The 18,089-nt window shown below is 50.8% G+C and overlaps 1 protein-coding gene across 3 annotated transcripts in view; it reads left to right on the top strand.

The window, feature by feature from the left end:
- PPP6R2 (protein phosphatase 6 regulatory subunit 2) overlaps nt 1-18,089 on the top strand; it is a 96,947-nt gene that overhangs the window by 33,217 nt on the left and 45,641 nt on the right. For all 3 annotated transcript variants that reach the window (XM_086743817.1, XM_086743807.1, XM_086743824.1), the window contains one exon: nt 11,696-11,941. In XM_086743817.1, coding sequence (XP_086599943.1) covers nt 11,715-11,941 — 227 coding nt within the window. In that variant the 5' untranslated portion in view covers nt 11,696-11,714. The remainder of the gene's footprint in view (nt 1-11,695; nt 11,942-18,089) is intronic.

Here is an 18,089-nt window from a genome sequence, read left to right as displayed (position 1 = left end):
TAGTGCACTTACCGTTGGAAAACAGCAAATACGGAACACCTTTGGCCACCTCTGATCAGTTCTTTCTCTTGTGCTGTCTGCTGAGTAGCCTATGGTTTTTTCCTCCTTTTTTTAATCCCGTCTGGAGCAAGGATGGTCCCTCTTCCGTGTGTGTCTGGAAAGCACCTGCCTGCCTTAAAAGCTGTTCATCGAATCTGAATCGAATCTGTCTTCTGCAGAAGATATTCTGAACCTGACATGTTTCTTGCTGTGCTTGTAATATGAAATTTGTCCTTTGGGATTTTTTTTTTAATGGCATGATTTGTCAGAGCTTCCTGCTGGTGGCAGCCTTCAGTGAAATGCCGTGTTCCTTCCACGGGACAGAGCGCGCCTGGTTTGCAAAGGTCTCATTTTTGCAGCTCCGAGCGAGAACAGAAGAAAGCTAACAAATCCGAAGAGTAAGTTGTGAATTCTGTTTTGACGGCAAAGATGACTGTCAGCGGGCAGCAGAGCGCACCTTCTCCCTGCTGCTGGTCTGGCAGTCTGTGGCTCGATCCTCCCCAGGCCCCCCTCTCTTGCTCCGGAGCTGTCTTTCCGTGAGAGTTTCCTAGTACGCTGTGGTGTTGCAGTATGAAAGGAGCAGAGAACAGGGGAAGTGCTACTTAGGCATAAAGATTGAAAATATACCTCGATTATTTTGGATCTTAAGGACGCCGTTCAGTAAGCGGGTGGCCCAGATAAAATTACCTGCAACTGGTATCGGCCGTGCCGCTGTGGTTGGATCAGCTCCTCGAAAATAAGCAACTTGGACTTTTTATTTCACATTTGTGACAAACGTGAATTAAAAGCTAAGGGTGATTCCTTGATGTAATTTGGAGACAATTGGGAAGTGTTAAAGGCCAGTGCCGCTAATTGCTCCACAGCTGATTAAAGCACTTGGGACAATTAAGGCTTCAAGTCCTGAATGACGTGTCTAGCTGACTGGGAGGCAGAATTGCTCCGTGGCCTTCAGTCAGCTCCTTCCACATCGCTCTGATCCGTATTTCCATGAAGATGTCCAATTCCCGCAGAACACGTGGTCCGTTCCAAACCCAGCTGGGCTCCCAGGCTCCTGCTGGACAGGGAGAGCTCCAGCTGCTGCTGCTAGGTGTGAGCGGTGCGTGGCGTTTCTCGCTGCCTTTTCTTGCAGCGAGACTTGCAGACCGGACAAATGTCATTGCAGCAGTTACGATGAGAACATTTCTTTCTCCCCAAATAAAAGAGCTAGAAACAGCTTTAGAAGAAAAACTGCAGGAGTTATCTTGAGCCGCAAGAATGTGACCCTTGCCCCTGACTTGTTTATCCTCGTGTTCTCCTATTCTGATTTAGCTCTTTTTCACTTGTTCGAGGCGGGAAAGCGAGACGGGAGAGGCCGTGTAGCGGGGATCGTGTTGAATATCTGCATGGCCGTAGGCAGCCCCTGGGTGTCTCCAGCGAACTCTGCCTGGGCTGCAAATAAAGCCGGGCCGGCGGTGGGGGACGGCAGCTTGGTGAAGAAATACCCACTGATGGGAAGCTTATTTTGAGATGTTCACAGCTGTTAATCTGCGCAGCGTCCTCGTGCAGCTCAGGACTTGCCCAGGTCTACAGAATTGGAAACTGGGACATGGGGAGAGTGAGCGGACCGTGGCAGCTTACAGGAACGGGCCTTTTGTGGGGTGAGGTTGGGTGGAAGAGCGGCTGCTGAATAGCTGAGTATGGTTCGTAAAATGAGAAAATTAAAATGCTTTTTGGATTATAACTATTTAGTTATGGTCCTGAAAGCACTTATGTTTCTATTCTGTTCCTTGAGTTTATCCAAGAAACTCCAACAAATGCTCCTTTTTGTTTGCACCCTTTTGGTTTTCAATAAGTTTTCCAAAGATACTGAGCATTTCGGTGTGGAGAGCACATTAAAACAAAAAAAAATGAGACTTAACTCTAACTTCTTATGTGTAGAAAAAACTGTACTATAGCTTTCCAGTTTCGTGTTTCCAAAAAGCCATCTTACAGAGCAACTTTCTTTTAATTCATCTGCTGTGCACAACTCGAAGTTTTTGACTTCTCCTACTCCGTAGCTTGTACCATCCCCGTGTGCTCCTTAGCCAGTTTTGACTTAAAGCAGTGGTTTTAGTGTACGCAATGCCATCACTGTAGATAGAATTATTTGTGTACTGCGCTGTAGCCTTGTGTCCGCACGGTTTTCAGCTTCACTCCCTCCTTCTGCTTTTCAGAGGCGATTGGTTTTTCAGAATTGACCGGTGGTTTGTATTCCGTTCCACGTCCATTCCACGTCTGCGAGAGACGTCGGGAGAAAGTGAGTGTCAGGCTCGGCAGGGGTGGGAGGAGGAGTGATGGGCAGCGGATTCAAACCAGCTGGTTTAAACAGGACTTTTCCAACCAGTCTGAAAGTTCAGTATGGTCAGAGAACGCTCTTGGTTGCAAGCCCAGATGGGTTTAAAAAGATCGGGGTATTCGTAGGATGCGTTTACTGATAATTATCAAACACGAGATTTCAGGTGTGGCTTAGGATGATCTGTGAAGAAAGGGTGACAGAAGGTTGAGGCAGTTTACCAGGAAAGGTCACTCTTCCCGTGCTTCCCAGCGTCCAGGTCCTGTGCTTCTGGGGGAGGCTGGTCTCGTTGGAGACTGCCGTAGCGTGTTGCTAAGGCATCTCCGTGCTGTTTCAGGCCGCCTTTGAGGCGGTGTGCTGCTTTTTCGGAGAATATCCAAGAAATGAAGAGATCCCCACCAAAGCAGTTTCTGTATTTCAAGCAAATCCGAAAAGCCTCTTCATTTACGGACGGGGAGATTGTCATCAGCCAGAAGCTGGTGCTGGAAGCTGAGGCTTGGGCTCTGTTCGGCTTCTTGCCTGCGGGGTTAACAAACACTTTCCTCTCCTTCTCAGCCCTGTATTGAGGGTCGGAAAGCCATCCGGTGTGCCTGGAAACCTGGGCCGCCCGTTCTGGAGCAGGTTGATGCAAGGTGGTGGCAGTTTCGAAGTCGGGGAAGCAGACACTTTGCAGAAGGGTGGCTGGGGAGCTCTGACAGCGCTTGAAGAGGCTTTCAGCACTGAAGGCGTGTTCTTGAAGCAGTAGCAAAGGTTGAATCAGAAGTCCACCCCAAACTTTTGTATAGTGACAGCTTGGTGGGGAGGGGGAATGGGCCTTCTGCGTTTGACAAGCTTTTCCCTCTTCACCTCAGAATGGAAAGCCCTTTCCAAGTGGGAGCTGCTGTGCTGCTGTCAGTGTCAGCATAGCCATTTCGTCACCGAGACCTAAGGACGAGCAGTTTGCTGAAATGTAATGACTTGGAGGGTTTTCTTCCTATTAAAGATTCTTAGAAAAACCAATTCCTGAGTTCCATGCCTTTAGCACTCCAGGTTAGGCGGCTGCTTCTGATGCTCCACTTCTGGCCTTGTTACTTACTGCCACATCCCTGAAACTCCTAGTGCGTTGGGGTCGTGTTGTGATATGCTCTAATGCTTTTCTGGACGTCGAATAAATAACCTTGAATGCTGGGAAGGCTGAATGGACGGCGGCAGTACCTGTTGTGTGACCGTAAATGAGCTGGTATGTGTTTGTACAGCAGACCTTACAGAACTGTTTCTCCCTGCTGCTTTCTGATGTGCCTTAGTGTTCAGCCTCTGTCTCCTGACTTCCCTGGCTTTTGCAGAAAGCACCGCTCAGTCATTGCTCGAGACCTGAAGCCCAAGTCTTCTTCACTTAGAGATGAAGGTCAAATAGTTCAGCAGTTACAGCCAAAGAATGGGAGAAGGAGGATGGTGTGATGGTGACGGAGACTCAGTAGCTGTTGTTGATGAAGCAGTTATTCTGTTCTGTTCTGTCAGCTGTCCCTTGTGCCAGGAAGGTGTCTGGGAGGTTGGCGATTGTCAGGGAAAGGAGGCGGGAGACGCCACGCAGCTATGGACAGGCTGTGTTGCTTTTCTGGTCAGAGACGTCAGTAACAGATCTTGTTAAAATCTGCTAGAGCTGTACGGCAAGCTGTCCTTTGAGCGGGGACCTAATGACAGGCTCATAATTTTTGAGTCCTCTTAGCAGACTTCACTGCTTCTTAGCTGTTTTGTGTCTGGGTAACAAATCCATGAGCTGACACTGCCTCCGTAAGGCCAAGAGTCAAAGCTGTGAAAAAGCATGTGTTCTTTGAAGAGGAGAGACATTCCTCGGCTTTGGGGCAGATGCGCACGTTAAGCTGAGCACACCTGGCTGAACTGGGCAGAGCACCAGAGCGCACTGGAAGGTACTGAGAAGCGTGGGGAAAAGCTCAAATTCCTGCTGGTGGAGGGACGGCCGCGCGTGCTTCCCTCCTCTGTAGGGTCCCCTCCTCTGTGCTGCGGGGCAGATGTCGGTGGCTTGGACGTGGTGACTTGTTGGATGTTGAACATGGTCATGGTATTCTTCTTGTTGGTAGGTTTTTGGGGATACCGAGACCTCCTCAGAAAGAAGGAAGGAGTGAGCGCAGAGAGCAGCTCATGCTAAAGGGTGTGACCAGGCTGAGTTCTCTGAGAAGATTCAGCAGTTCTGCAAGAGGAAGCAGTGCAGCCACAACGTTACTCAGCGTAGCGAGCGTGTTCCCTCTGCTGCTCTGACCAGCAAGTGCTGCCTTAGCCATGGGGGAAGGCACGCGGGCTCTGGACAGGGCCTCTTCTGCTTCTGCACGCACTCGGTTACAGCTGCGGCCCGTCGGCTTTGGTAGCGGCCGAGCTGCAGTGAGCAGAGTGTGCTCAGTTTCCCGGTCTCTGATTGCTGCCTTCCCCACGCGACGCTGGGTAATGCTGCCATTTCCAAACCAGCCTTTGCAGTAAGGAGTGAAACGTGCCTTTCAGCTGCAGGGCCCTGGCGTTCACGCTGGCTGGCAAGGGCTGCGCGAGCCCTGCGCTGTTAGGTCGCTGGGAAATTGCGTTAACTGCCCCGCCAGAGCCTAAAACTGGAGAACAGAACCCTGCTTAGCGCTTAATAACTGGAGTGTTCGGAGTTGGCAGTTAGCATCCGCTTCTTTGTGGTCTTCTGTCCTGGAAATGCGCAGGGTTTTTAGTTTTTGCCATCAGATGCCCAAGATGCCCCTGATTTGATTTAATCCTGCTTTTTTTTTTCTTTATTGGGGTGCACAGTGCCACAGACTGCTGGAGCAGGTGGGATACTCTCTCATATTCTTGTTTCTTCGTCTGCCTCTTCTGCTGCACAGTTACCTTGTGTTCCTTAACTTCGTTATTGATTTCTCGCGTTTCATATTTCGGCGTTTAGAAGTTCTTCAAGTTTAAATAGGAAACAAACAGGAAACAGCGTTGGGTCTTTGTGAGCCATGTGTCACAAGAAGAAACTGTGTTTGTTGTTTATTGGGCTGAAATGCTCAGCAGCTCTTCAGCTGTTTTCACTCCCTCAGCCCATTTCCTGTTATTCGGTAGGTGTTTTTTCTTGTCAGTATTTTGGAAGAAAGTGAAGCGCACTTTTTGAGTCCTAGAAGGAAGATGGATGTATATCCTGATGCCAGAAGAAAGGGCTTGCTGGTTCTGGGCTGCGGGCTGTACCGGGCGGCGCCGTCGTTTCGGTAGGTGGGTTGCTCTGGGTCCTGTCTGCTGCGGTAGGTCCTGGTAGACGAGCTGCCGTTTGGTGATCAGTGCTGCTGAAGTTTTCCACAGTAGCTCAAGTTCTTTATGCGGAGATCTCGTTTCGCGTGAGTGCTTCTCTTCAAGCTCTCCACAGCTCGGAGAGAACAAACGCCTTGCTAGTTATGATGGCTTACCTGGGGCGAAGCAGATCAAAGAAGATTGGTTAGCTAGTCATTGCAGAATGGGACAGTTACTTTTCTAGATTGGCAGTGTTTTTTAAAGTAATCGTGAACATTTTTGTTATGTTCTAGACATGCTAGTTTGTTTCTTGATACAACTCAAACTGGAGCATTCATAGGGGTGTAACCATCATGTGGAACTTTCTTCTGGCCCTCCGTCCTGTGGTTTTTCAGTATATTTTAGTGTGCTTCATCAGTTACGTTGTATGTTGTACCAGACTGCATGTGCTTCTCCCAAAATGCTCGTACTGAAATCAGCACGTGTGGTGTATGCATGCATGTACGTATGCCTATGTGTCCTGCTGCTTCCGCAGCTGGGATAGCTGGGTTTCAGCAGCAGCTCCCCTCTTCTGTCCTGCTGGTGCTGCCCGGGTGCGGGTAATGGTGTGCCGTTCCCCCCACCGTGGCCTGTGAGCATCCCGGTGTTGGATGTTTGTGTGGGAAGTTCTTCCGGACCATCCAAGTGTGCAAAGTCTCGGTGAATTGGCAAGGGATGTGAAGAATGAAGAGAAGGGCTTCTACAGGTGTATTGGCCAGAAAAGGGAGATTAAAGAACATCCACAGCTGCTCCCCCAGTAAATAAGGCAGGAAAGCTGATGACAGCTGACCTGGAGAACGCTAGAGGCACCGTAGTTCAGGCCCTACGAGCAGCGTTACAGCAGCGTGTCGTCTCTCTCGTCTGGCCTTCCAGGACAGCCGGCTCCTCTAGGTCGCGGCTGGTTCTGCTGGTCCTTCAGTGGCGTGCACGTCTCCTTGAGTTCTTTCGTGTGTGGCACCGTTCCGCTGTCAAGCTTGCGGAGGTGTTGTGTGGATTACAAAACTTCACTCCGTTGCCAGGAAGTGCTTCGGCCTTGCTTCTCTTGGTTTCAGTATGCCGTGAACAAGCATTTCCAAATCTCACTGCATTTTACTGAGCAGCCTGCGAGATGGCTGTAGCTAAAAGAGCTTTTGCGCTGGGAGTTGTATCTGTGTCTTCCAGAAGCCTGGCTGCGCCAGCGAGGACAGGAGGAGCCAAACTCCGCAGCAGTTCTCCTCAGCCTTGGTCTGGGGAAGGCTGGGAAGGGGATCTGCCTGCTCTGTGCTGAGGCGAGAGCCGGCTTCCTTTCCTGAGGACAGCTTACCAGCGTGGCTCCTGCACATGGGACAGCTTTTCCTGTAGATTTATATAAAAAGTTTTGAAAAACAGTAGAATTTACAGATTTGTAATGGGTTTGAATTTGAAAACTGAGATTTACGTGTGTATGCCACATGTACGTATGGAATATATATGTATTTGGGTTAAGCGTGCACCCAAACATTCTTCAGTTAAGGCCTTTAGTGCCACTCTTCCCTCGGTGAATTCATAACCGAGCATAGTTAGTTAAAAATATCCGAAGAACAGTTTGCAAGGAACGCGCCATACAGCCCCACAGCATTGCTGTCGCAGCCGTGTCACGTAGGTTGGGAATTCAGATGGCTGTTCCTAACGCAGACGTTCCGTTACGGGAGTGCGTTTGCAGTAGCCGAATGGGTGGGTGCAGAGGCTCTCGCTCGGTGCTGTAGTGCTAAAACTTAACTTAAAAAAAAAAAAAATCAATATGCTGTTGGTTTAAACAGCTCAGATTAGAAACTGCTTTTCTCTCTGCCATATTTTGTGCTACTTTTGGGAGGGAACTGGTTCCTGAAAGACTGGGATCATCCTGAGCAAACTGATCGGGCCGTTTGGAAGATTGTTAGGAGATGGCAGTGCATGGGCCGCGGGGCAGATCTGGGTTTTGGATGACTTGCACCCCCGTTCCTCCCAGTAGGTGCGCTTGGGCCCATCGCGAATGAAGCCCATCGCCTGGATGTTCATGGGTAGCTGTACAAGAAACGTGATGCTGTAGCCTTGACTAGAAGTGGGTGACACCCGATGTTTAAAATGAGTTTCGCAGGTGTAAGCGGCCTTTTAGATGTGATGCTTGGTCAGGGTCTCACTTCTGTTTCTGTTGGACTCGAGGCTGTGCACTTCCCCATAACGTGTTTGTGAGCTCTACCTCTGCCCCGCTCCGGTGAGACCCCCCTGCAGCGCTGCGTCCCGCTCTGGAGCCCCCAACAGCAGAAGGCCGTGGAGCTGGTGGAGAGGGTCCAGAGGAGGCCACGCGGATGCTGGGAGGGCTGGAGCAGCTCTGCTGTGAGGCCGGGCTGGGAGAGCTGGGGCTGCTCAGCCTGGAGCAGAGGAGGCTCCGGGGAGAGCTGAGAGCTGGCCCAGGCTGCCCAGAGAGGCGGTGGGTGCCCCATCCCTGGAAACATCCCAGGCCAGGCTGGCTGGGGCTCTGAGCACCCTGATCCGGTTGGAGATGTCCCTGCTCCTGGCAGGGGGTTGGGCTGGGTGGGCTTTGAAGGTCCCTTCCCACCCAAACCCGTCTGGGATTTGTGATTGGCAGGCAGAGCTGTGAGGAGGCTGTGCTGTGGGTGGCGTGGGAGCTCATCACTGCAGTGTTCCCGTGTAGTCAAGTCCCGCAGCACCAGTCCGCTCCAGTAGGGCTTCGTTGTCTCAGCAGTGCTGTGTCACGGACGGGAAACCTGCGAAGATTTTCTTGATTTCTTCAGAATCTCTGAGACAGTAAAAGAAAGAATTATGTTGACATGGAAGAAAGCTCTCTGAAATAGAGAGTTACCTGGGGCAGACTTTGAAGCAGTGTGTGGAGCTCCGCAGTGTTTGTTACCCCGTACCCTGGGTAACGGAGGCATTGGCTGTTAACAGTGGCCTTGATTTCGTTAGGTAACCCTTGCCTTTAGAGATCCTGGGACACATACGTGGACAAGCGAGGTATCCTTGAACTGTGACGGCGCAGAAAATGCATTGCAGTGACTCAATTGGTAAAAAGAAATAAAACAACTAGTAGTTTTTAATGTGTCTTATTTAGTAGCTCCTGTAAGCCCTTCAGTTGGAGGCTCAGTGCGAAAGTTCCGCTGCAAGGGACCCAGGTATTTAATCCTGCAATTAAAAAATTGGATCTTTACATAGCTTTTTACATTGCCCTGCTCTGGTGACTGGAAAGCAGTGCCCCCTTCTGCAGCAGACCTTCCCGGAGGAAGAAAGTGTTGTGATCTGTTTGGTTTTTAAAGAGGGTAATTTCAGAATCCTGTCCTGGATGTGGTTATGCAAGCAGCGGAACTGGCGGAAGATCAGGCGTGGTAACATTTCTGGGTGCTGGAGAGCGCAAAATGAATGGTTGGAGCAAGCGTTCCCGCTGCTGCGGAAATGGTGCTGTGGGTTAGGGTAAAAACAGCGCCGTGGTCCTGGCGTATGAAATCACGTCGTACAGAAATAATCCGGAGTGTGGCACATTGGCATCTCTCATCCGGTTCTCTTCGTTTCATAGAAGAGAGCTTAGTGATACTGCGCAGCGCGTTTCTCTTGTTTGAGCTCTGTTTATCCCCTCTGTCCGTGGGGGCGATGGTGATTCTCTTGTTTTCTGTCGTGATTGTTTATTTCTTGAGACCCTCTGTGACCCCCGTGGCCTCCAGCACGGTGCCGTCTCTCATGGCACCCAATCCTCCGCCTGGCGTACAGACCCGGGGCCGGCCGGCTCCTCCTGCCCGGGCTCCTTCCCTCAGGACCTGGGTTTTCTCCTTCCGTTAGACTTTGCCCGGGGTTTGAGTGGGGACGAGCCGGCGTCTGGGGAAGAATTCAGTCCGAAACACTGAACAGGAGCCAGAAATGCGGGGCTGCACTCACATTCTCAGGCAGTTACATGGCCTAGCTGCTCCTTTTGAGTACAGGCGCCCGCTGCTGAGGAGCTGGAGTTATCTGCTCCTCCCTGAAGGTACTGGAAGTACGGGGAAGAATGGAGATTGCTCCTTGTTTGCTCCTTGTAGGGAACAGAAAAAGAGACGAGAATAAAAAATGAAATGAAAATCAGTAATTTAAATTGTGCCAAACTAATCTGAGCTCTTCCTTTGGCAGCTGATACCCTAAAGAAAAGAAGTTCAGTAAATCTTGTTTCTCTGTGGAGGTACGGTAGCCAGAACAGGGCTGAGAGAGGTTACAGCCGGCTGGGGGGTCGGGGTGGGTTGGCCACGTTGTGGTGGGATGGCAAAGGGCGGCGTGGTGAGAGGAAATCGGAGGAAGGCTGCTGGAAGAGTTTCTTCGAGATCAGTCTGAACGCTGTCTTGTTTTTAGGTAGCTAATAACTTTAAAAGTTGAAGTGTGTTGGGGAAGCTGACTGAAAAACATAATTAACAGAACAGAGAGAAAAGCCAGGGAAACAGAAAGGAAAGAAATAGGGGTAGAGCGGGGTGCAAGCGAGTAACACAAAGTGCAGTGCGCTGTGTGAAGGGGAATGTCCTTACAGATGCGCGTGGCAGTAGTGAACTCTCATCCGAAATGCAGCGCGCAGTTCTGGTCGCACGCTGGGCGCTCTGCGCAGCGCCGCGGGGGCAGAGAGGGGACGTCAGGGGGGCAGCCTGAGCCGTGCGAGCGAGGCTGGGGAGCCCTGCTCGGGCAGGGGGTCCCCGAGCACTGACGGGAGAGTTGGGGGGCGCAAAAAGTGCAGCTGGGCAGGGTTTGACCCCTGGTGACTGTGTTTTTGTGGGACGAGGCCGCAGCTCAAGTCGGTCTAATAGTTATCGTTCTTTGTTATATGCAGTATCTCTGTTTTGGCAGAGAACTGTTGCAAAATTTTTGTATTTAGTTGGGCTGATAGGCAATGTCCGTGTGAAGCTTCCTGTGAAGGAAGGTGATGGTGAGGAGGGTTTCCTTTCAGCAAGTGTCTACAAAGCCTTGAGATGCAGAGCGCGTTTGAAAAGAGGACCGTCCCTTCAGCTTCTGTTTCTAGCTGTGATTTACAGTGTCCTTTTGCCAGTCCTGTGACTGCTAAACACCTGCTAAGTCCCAGTCCCAGGTCGCAGGAGAACGTGCAGACCCTAGTTAGGAGGTGAGTGTGCGGAGATCGTTAATATCGTCTGGTTTAGAGTGTCAAGGGTAGAGTTTGGACATTATTTTACAGACCAAATTTTAGCTGCCCACCATACACCCTTTAGGTAATACAAGCCGCTGGTTCTAAGCCATGGTTTTCCCCCAGTAAGGTCAGAGTTCAGAATTTTGGAATTTCCTGCTAACGGCCCAGCCAAGGATGCTCTCTGTACGTTCCTGGCGGCGCGTGCTCGGCTCCTCCTGGAGAGGCTGGTGGTCCCGCTGGCACCCGGCTCTGGAGCTGCGGGTCTTACAGCCGCACGCACGCGTGGTTTTAGACGGGTGAAACCAGAATACACTCTTCTGCCCCGCGAAGGGCCGCTCAGTCTCACGCTTCTGTGATGTCTGTGAGATTAACAGCGTATCCCGGTGTCCATAAGGGTTGTGTGGGTTAGCGGTGCGGCTCAGGGGTTGCTGGTGTTGTTATCGCTCGCAGTGTCCAGTAATTTGATTTGTTTTTTTTAAAACCTTCCAGTTATGATGTATCTCTGTTTATCTCCTGCTGTTATGTCTGCATTGGAGGCCTTTCTTCCACTTAGATAAATCATTGATTATTGCAGTTCTGGCTGATGAGCGTGACTCTGAAATACAAATAATACAAAAAAAACCCCAAAGCCGTTCCTGCAGCGGCAGCGTGGTTTCCCGGTCTGCGAGCAGCCTTGACTCTAACCCAGCAACGCACTTCTGTGTGTGATCGTACTCCTTGGTTTTAGTTCAAGCTGCTAGCAGTTGAAGGTGGTTCGTGCGGGTATTGTGTCCGTTGTTGATGTCGTACAGCTATAATCCCAGTCATTTTTGTTTTCTGGTGCGAAAAGTTAATGATTTTGTTCACGGCATTCAGCTGATTTTACAAGCTGGCTAGCAGTTACGGTAACGTGTTCTGCTCAGGTTGCGTAAAGGAGGAATAAATCGCAGAGGTGGAAGACTAACTCCTGTTCTTTTGTGTTGCAGCTAGTTGCGTCCCATCAACATGTTCTGGAAGTTCGATTTGAACACGACATCGCATGTGGACAAGCTGCTGGATAAAGAAGATGTGACGCTTCACGAGCTGATGGATGAAGATGACATCTTACAGGAGTGCAAGGCGCAGAACCGCAAGCTGCTGGACTTCCTCTGCCAGCAGCACTGCATGGAGGAGCTGGTCAACCTCATCACGCATGAGCCCCCCGTGGATATGGACGAGAAGGTCCGCTTCAAGTAGGTATTTGTTTTCTGGCCTATGCGGAGAAAGCGCAGGGAGGGCTCTTGGTGTTGGAAGTGCTCTGGTGCGAGGTGGATGCAGCCCCTTCAGACTGGGGAAAGGGCTGCCGAGCACTGCGGGTGAAGCGTTTCAGGGCTTTGCTATTTGCAGTCAATGTTCAGAAGCTTGTTTCTTTATTTTTAATGGTTTAACATTGAGTTTGTCTAAAAGAAAAAAAAATTATTGCTCTTTGTTCAAAACTTTGCGCGTAAAATATTTTTCCCGCATGGTGGGGAGCTGTTCAGATGTGTCTGGTTCGCACAGCAAGTTGTGTTTATACATTTTAAACCGAATGTATGCTTGAAAATATTTACGTGTTGAACTTGGGAAGTTTGTTTTTCTTTGTGAAGTTTATGTAAGAATAAAAGGCTGCTCTGTGCGCAAATCGGTAAATAAAGAAGAGTGCGTTTGTTGCTGCGGGAAGGGATGGGCGTTGGTTGTGGCTCGCAGTCCGGGGCAGGCAGGGCAGCGTTGTCTGGGCTTGTCGCCGGCTCAGCCGGTTGATCAGCGGGGTTCAGGTGGCTGCTGCCGGGGGAGTGGCTGCCAGGGCGTACGCTCTGTAATAACTTGGGGTGATAAATGGCTGCTTTTGCCAGGCTTCTGCTGTAAAAGGTGGATTACCAGGAGTGACCAGGAGTCTTAGTTTTATCCTCTGGTCCCACAAGTGCAAGTTTTGTACAGGTGCTCCTGAACCGGGGGTGTGGCACGGAAGTCGCGGACTTTTTGCCTTTCCTGGTTACACCAGGATGAGCGGCATTGCGTGGCTCCGGGCCTGCTGCAGCCCGTGCCCATCCGCTTTGCACGGCCGACGTGAGGCAAGCTCGGCCCCCCGATGTCTGGTTGGAGATGGGCGACGCTTTCCTTAGTGCCGGGAGTTCGTGAGCAGAGATGTTGAGCAGTGCGAGACTTGCGGTCGTTTGCTGGAATCTGGGCGTATTTTGCTGGAGGAGAGGGTGAGGGATTCCAGCGCCGTGCCGTACGGTCTCTGTGTCACCGTAGGATGCCGCTACGGTTAACCAGAGCGTATTTTAAAGTCCTCTTCTTTTTGAGATATTTGTGACTGCTGTTAGATTTATGTCTGATCCTGTGGGCTGAGGGGTGGAAGTGCAAACCTTTTCCTGTTGTAACCAGGCTAAGAGTAAGGGAAGTGGGGACAAACAAAAATTTCTCAAGAAGGAAAATCCTTGATGCAAACCAAAATGAGGAGGGAAACTCGATATGAGAGTGTTTACTCACAGGCGCCCTTGAACGTCACGTGCAGGATCATACGCCTTTTCATCGGCTTTTGAAGGCAGCGTGTGGCGTGGGCACTGGTGGGAAGAGGCCGGTCTCCGGTGCTGCAGTCCCCTGTGCTGGCGAGACAGAAGAAAGCCTTGTGTTGGGACGGCCTTAAGGCAGCGGTCTCGTTCTCCCATCTCTTCATCAGATGATGGCATTGTATCTTTGTCCTCTTCTAGGAGCGGTCTGTAAGGAGCCTGCTCGAAAAGCTGGTGCGTGGTGGGAGCTGTGGTTGTGCACCGTGGACAGAGTGACTCTGATGGCTGCAGAAGTGTGTAGTGACCTGCCAGGACACGTAGAGCTGATCTTTATGAAGTATTTTTTGGAAATGCTTCCAGTATTGTACGTAGACCAGGCAGAGAAGCATTTTCAAAGCATGGTGAGGTGCTGGAGAGGGGAAAGAGGATTTAAGCTTATTGGGGGAAGCTTTTGGAATAAGTAAAGGCTGAGACTCTGTCTAAATCCAAATGGAATCCAATTTTTGGCTCTTAAGAAAAGATAATGGAAGTTTTCAAACTGGAGCAGGGGAGAAGCTGGACAGGTTTGGGAGGAGATGCACCTCGGAATAACGCGTGCTGTGGAGATGGAATCATAAGAATGCTTTGTTCTTGAAACCTCGGTAGGATGGAAGTTCATAAAGTTCAGAAGGGAAAATGCGGAGAGGAAAACGCGACGGTAAATCCCCGTCTAAGCCTGGCGTGCAAGGCTGGGCAGCCAGATGAAGACGTGAAGCGGTTGAAGTGTATAAGCTATCTGAGCTGTAACGTCTGGTTCGAGTGAGCTGCTTGGCATCCTAGGGTGCCTCCTAAGCCTGCTGAGGCCGTGCAGAGGCGGGAGTGCAGCTTACGGGAGAGGCAGAGCCGGCTCCGCTCGTGTGAGTGGGCTGGGGACGGGGGGCTGAGGGGCAGCCGCGGCGTGGACACCTTTCGGGCTGGGATGCCGAGCGTTAGGGAAGCGGGGGAGTATCGGATCTGACTGCGAAGCTCGGAGGCTGCGGGTGCCGCAGGAGCAGAGCGGGCTGTAACAAGAGGTTGGGTTCATCCTGCTGTTGACAGGAGACGTATCCCAGGGAGGCAGGGGGTGTGAGTTTTTAGGAACGGGGAATGCCTTTTGCGTGGAGCAGTGAGCCAGAAAACGGAGAAATCGCTCTCCCTATACCCTGGGGGGCTCTGAGAAACGTAGCTGTTGTAAAATCGCTTTGTAATAGGAGCCGTAATGTGCTCAGATGTAACATCCTCTTAGGAGCAGAAAAGACATAAACAGCATTATTACGGGCTTGGGGGTTGGTTTTGTGACTTTTAGCAATGGGAGTACATCAGTATGGGGAGGCTGGTTGGGAGGTGAACGGTACCGTGAGAGCGTGGAAAGCTCACAGCCGGCCTGGAAGCGTTTTAGTGGCTCGTGGTAAGTGCAGAGCTTGTATTGGGAATTTTCTTTAACAATCCCGAAGTAGAAAACTGGCCTGGCTGGAAACAAATAGTCCATTCCAGGTGAAAGTACATCCTCACAGAAGGGAGGTTGTGTCTGGGGCTGGTTACTCCGTGAGACTGAACAAAGGCATTCTGAGGAGCGGTTTGCTAAAGGCAGAACCACTGGTGCTCCAGACGCAGCAAAACAAGGAAGCCTCTCTGGGAATGCGCAGGGTTCCGGGTGTAAAAGGGAGGATGGAACCGTAGCAGAAAATGGAATCAAGCTGGTTCGTGCTTGCTTCAGAGACTTCGCGGGAGATTCCAGTGACATCTTTCTGTACAGGGGAGTAGTCTGAGGAACTGGCTGAAACTGGAGCATCTGTGCAACAAAATCAGTAGAATTGTTAGGGCTGGCTGGTGTTCTCCCGAGTGATTTAAAGGAATTCAAATACAAAGTTGCTCACCTGGCCAACCTTAAAACCCGTGGTCTGGGAGCGGCAAACAGGACACCAGTTCTGTGAGCCAGGAAATCTGCCTTCTGCATTGTGCACGTTGGAAAATCTCTGATGTGGCGTTGTGATTGATCGACACCTCTCAACGGTGACTCTGGGCCGTCACACGTCCTGCTTGCGTAGAGGTGACGCTTCAGTTCGGGACCTGGGTTTGCTGGAGTCGGAGGAACACCTGGATGACGGCGGTACGCCTAACGGGGCGTACGTGCAGACCTGGAAAGATGAGTCCCTTGTCAGAGACTGCTGAAAACGAGCTGTCCTGGGATAACAGAAGGGTTCTGTCGTCAGTCAAAACTGTTTAAAGAGAAGAAATACAGGTGAGGGAAAATGCCCGTTCCAGCTTTCTGGTGTCGCGCTGCTGAGTCCTGTGCCGTCTGATGTATTCACCCAGGAAATGAGAGGAGGAATGAATTATTGTGAATGTGGAAAGCTGGTAGTGCAGAATTACTCAGGTTACTTAAAAGGCAGAACGATTTCCTGATGTTAGATGGGCAGCAGTAGTAAAGCAGATACGGTCAGCGCTGGGTGCGTAGGGACCGATGGCCCAAGTGACGCGTGCGCATTGACGGGCTTCACGTTGGCTTTGACGTCGTGGGGAAGGCTCTGGAGTCCTCCTGGGCGGGATACTGGAGTCACTCAGCGCAAGGCAGGCGCGTGTTCGTGGTCGGAAGAGCAAGGCTCTGTCAGAGCAGTTCAGGGTGTGTGCTGGAGAAGTTCTCGTGCTGCAGCGCTTGTCTGCAGCCTCTGTGTACTGCCAGGGCAAGAAGCGTCTTCCTCGTTAAGAACCAAATGGAGCTGTAATGAGTAGAGTAAGGCTTAAACTGAGACGGCTGAGGTCTGGAATGTCTTCCAAAGTAAAAACTCTGTTAAATGACTATAAGAAAATCAAACCCGTAAGTTGTTACGGTTAAGATTGGCATAGAGGGATGCACTTGAAAGCACAGTAACGGAAAGGAAGCTGCAGCTCGAGCTGTGAACTGAGAAGAGCCAAGGGCCAGCAGAGCATCCTGCCGCTGAGCCGCGCGTCCAGCACGGCGATGGAAGCCGCGCGTCCCTGACGCCCGGGTGCAGCTGAGGGAAACCCATGGGAAGAGCACTCGGCTGAAGAGAGCTGCATGGAAGAGGTGCAGGTGCCAGGAGCAGCCACGTAGGATGAAATGGGATCTTCCCTTCCTGATGGCTGGGCCGGGGCGGTGGTGGCTTTATCCATGGCATGCTCAATGTGCTGTCCTTGAGACAGGGGCGTGCTGTGAATGCACAGGGCGAGACAGCGTTCTTCCTGTCTGTTCCTTTTGTGTGATTGCCAGCAGTCCCGGTGTCTGGTCACTCCAAGAACTGGGCTGGAATTGCCAAGGACCCACAGTAATTCCGCTGGAAAGTGAGCGCACTCTTAAAGAGTGAACATGCGTTTGCAGCAAGGGTATTTTGTAGCTTTTTCAGTGTTGCTAATTTAGTTGGCTGTTATTAAAATCCATAGTAAACTTTACTTTTGCTTTTGGAAAAAAAAAGATAACCGACTCTGCGTATGGAGAACAGAGAGGAAACACTCCAGCTGTAAAGGATGGGCTTTGTCGTTATTCCGTATCGCTTGCTAACAAACCGGAGCCGCTTTAGGGAGCGGGGTAAGAAGGGGCAGGCGGCGGGAGTTCAGCGTGCAGTCGCTGCTGCGCGCCTGGGGCCGCTGAGCCGCCCGAGCAGCCCGGCCAGAGGCTTTGAACGGTCAGCGGGGTAAGAGTGAATCGGGGCTTGGCAGTAAGGTCAGCTCCCTTTTGAGTGTAGGATCATATACTTCACTGAAACCGTGGGAACAGTGCGGCAGTTCAGTGCCAGGTTGCGTTTCCGAGCGCCGATGAGCCGCTGATCGCAATAACCTCGGTGCCAGGGAAGAGGTCTTTTCCGGAGGAGTTCTCAAGCCCCTTTCCTGGATGGACCGGAGCGGCAGTAGGGAGTTAAGGCACAAATCCAACAGTGAGATGCTCAAATGAGGTTTTAAAAAACTAAAAAGCAGCGAGATGAGTTGCGGTGTTGCGGTGTGCGTGCAGGACAGCCTCCTGGCCCCTGCGTCGTTCCTGCGTCCCGCGAGCGATGGGGAGGCCGAAGCCGTGCAGCGTTCGCGGAGCAGTGCCGTCAGCTGCGCGGCACAGCGGGCTTTTTGTGTGGAACCTCAGCCCGGAGAAACTCAGTGTTTTGGCAAAGCTGACAGTCCCCAAAAAGCAGTTTTTTGTGTTGACTTCACAGATTATTGTTTTGTGTGCGTGCACTTTAGTGTTTGACGCTTTGTCTCATTCCAAACATATCACTAATTCCAAACGCGCTGTTACCTCTTCTGATCACGTCTCTGGCCCGTTTCTGAGAGCGCCGCCTGGAAGAGCAGGAAACAAGGTCAGGGGAAAAAAAAGGATTTCATTAGCTGTCAAATATAATTTCATATTCTGATGTAAGCGAGCAAAATTCTCTAGACCAAGCCCGGTAATAGTTCTGAAAAACAAGTTAGTGTTCCAGAAGATTGTAGCCGTTACCAAAAAATTGAACTCAAAGGTTGGGTATGAATGGCTTGCTCTTGTACGTAGCGTATGCTCGTGTGTTAGGAGCTTTGTGTTAGATCTAGTGTTCTGTCTCTACATTCTGGTCCTTGTGATTTGAAAAAAAAAAAAAGAAAAGATGCTCATTTTTAATTCAACTCCAGTAGTGGAAAGGATGAATTTTCAGAAATATTACAGAAACCTGCTAAAATATGCGTTCTTCAAATCAGCCTTCAATTTGGGGCTAGTTTTAGTTGTGCAAATGGATTAACGTTAAAAGATTTTTAAGAGATTTTGAGTGTTTTGAAACTGATTAAGCATCACTTTTAAACATCACTTTGAAGGTGGCTGAGATGCATAATTCAGTGGTAGAAAACCCCAACC

Source organism: Chlamydotis macqueenii, chromosome 1, assembly GCF_036417535.1.
Source record: "Chlamydotis macqueenii isolate bChlMac1 chromosome 1, bChlMac1.mat, whole genome shotgun sequence".
Taxonomy (NCBI): domain Eukaryota; kingdom Metazoa; phylum Chordata; class Aves; order Otidiformes; family Otididae; genus Chlamydotis; species Chlamydotis macqueenii.
Note: the sequence above shows the minus strand (reverse complement) of the source record. Positions and strands in the feature narration are given on the sequence as shown.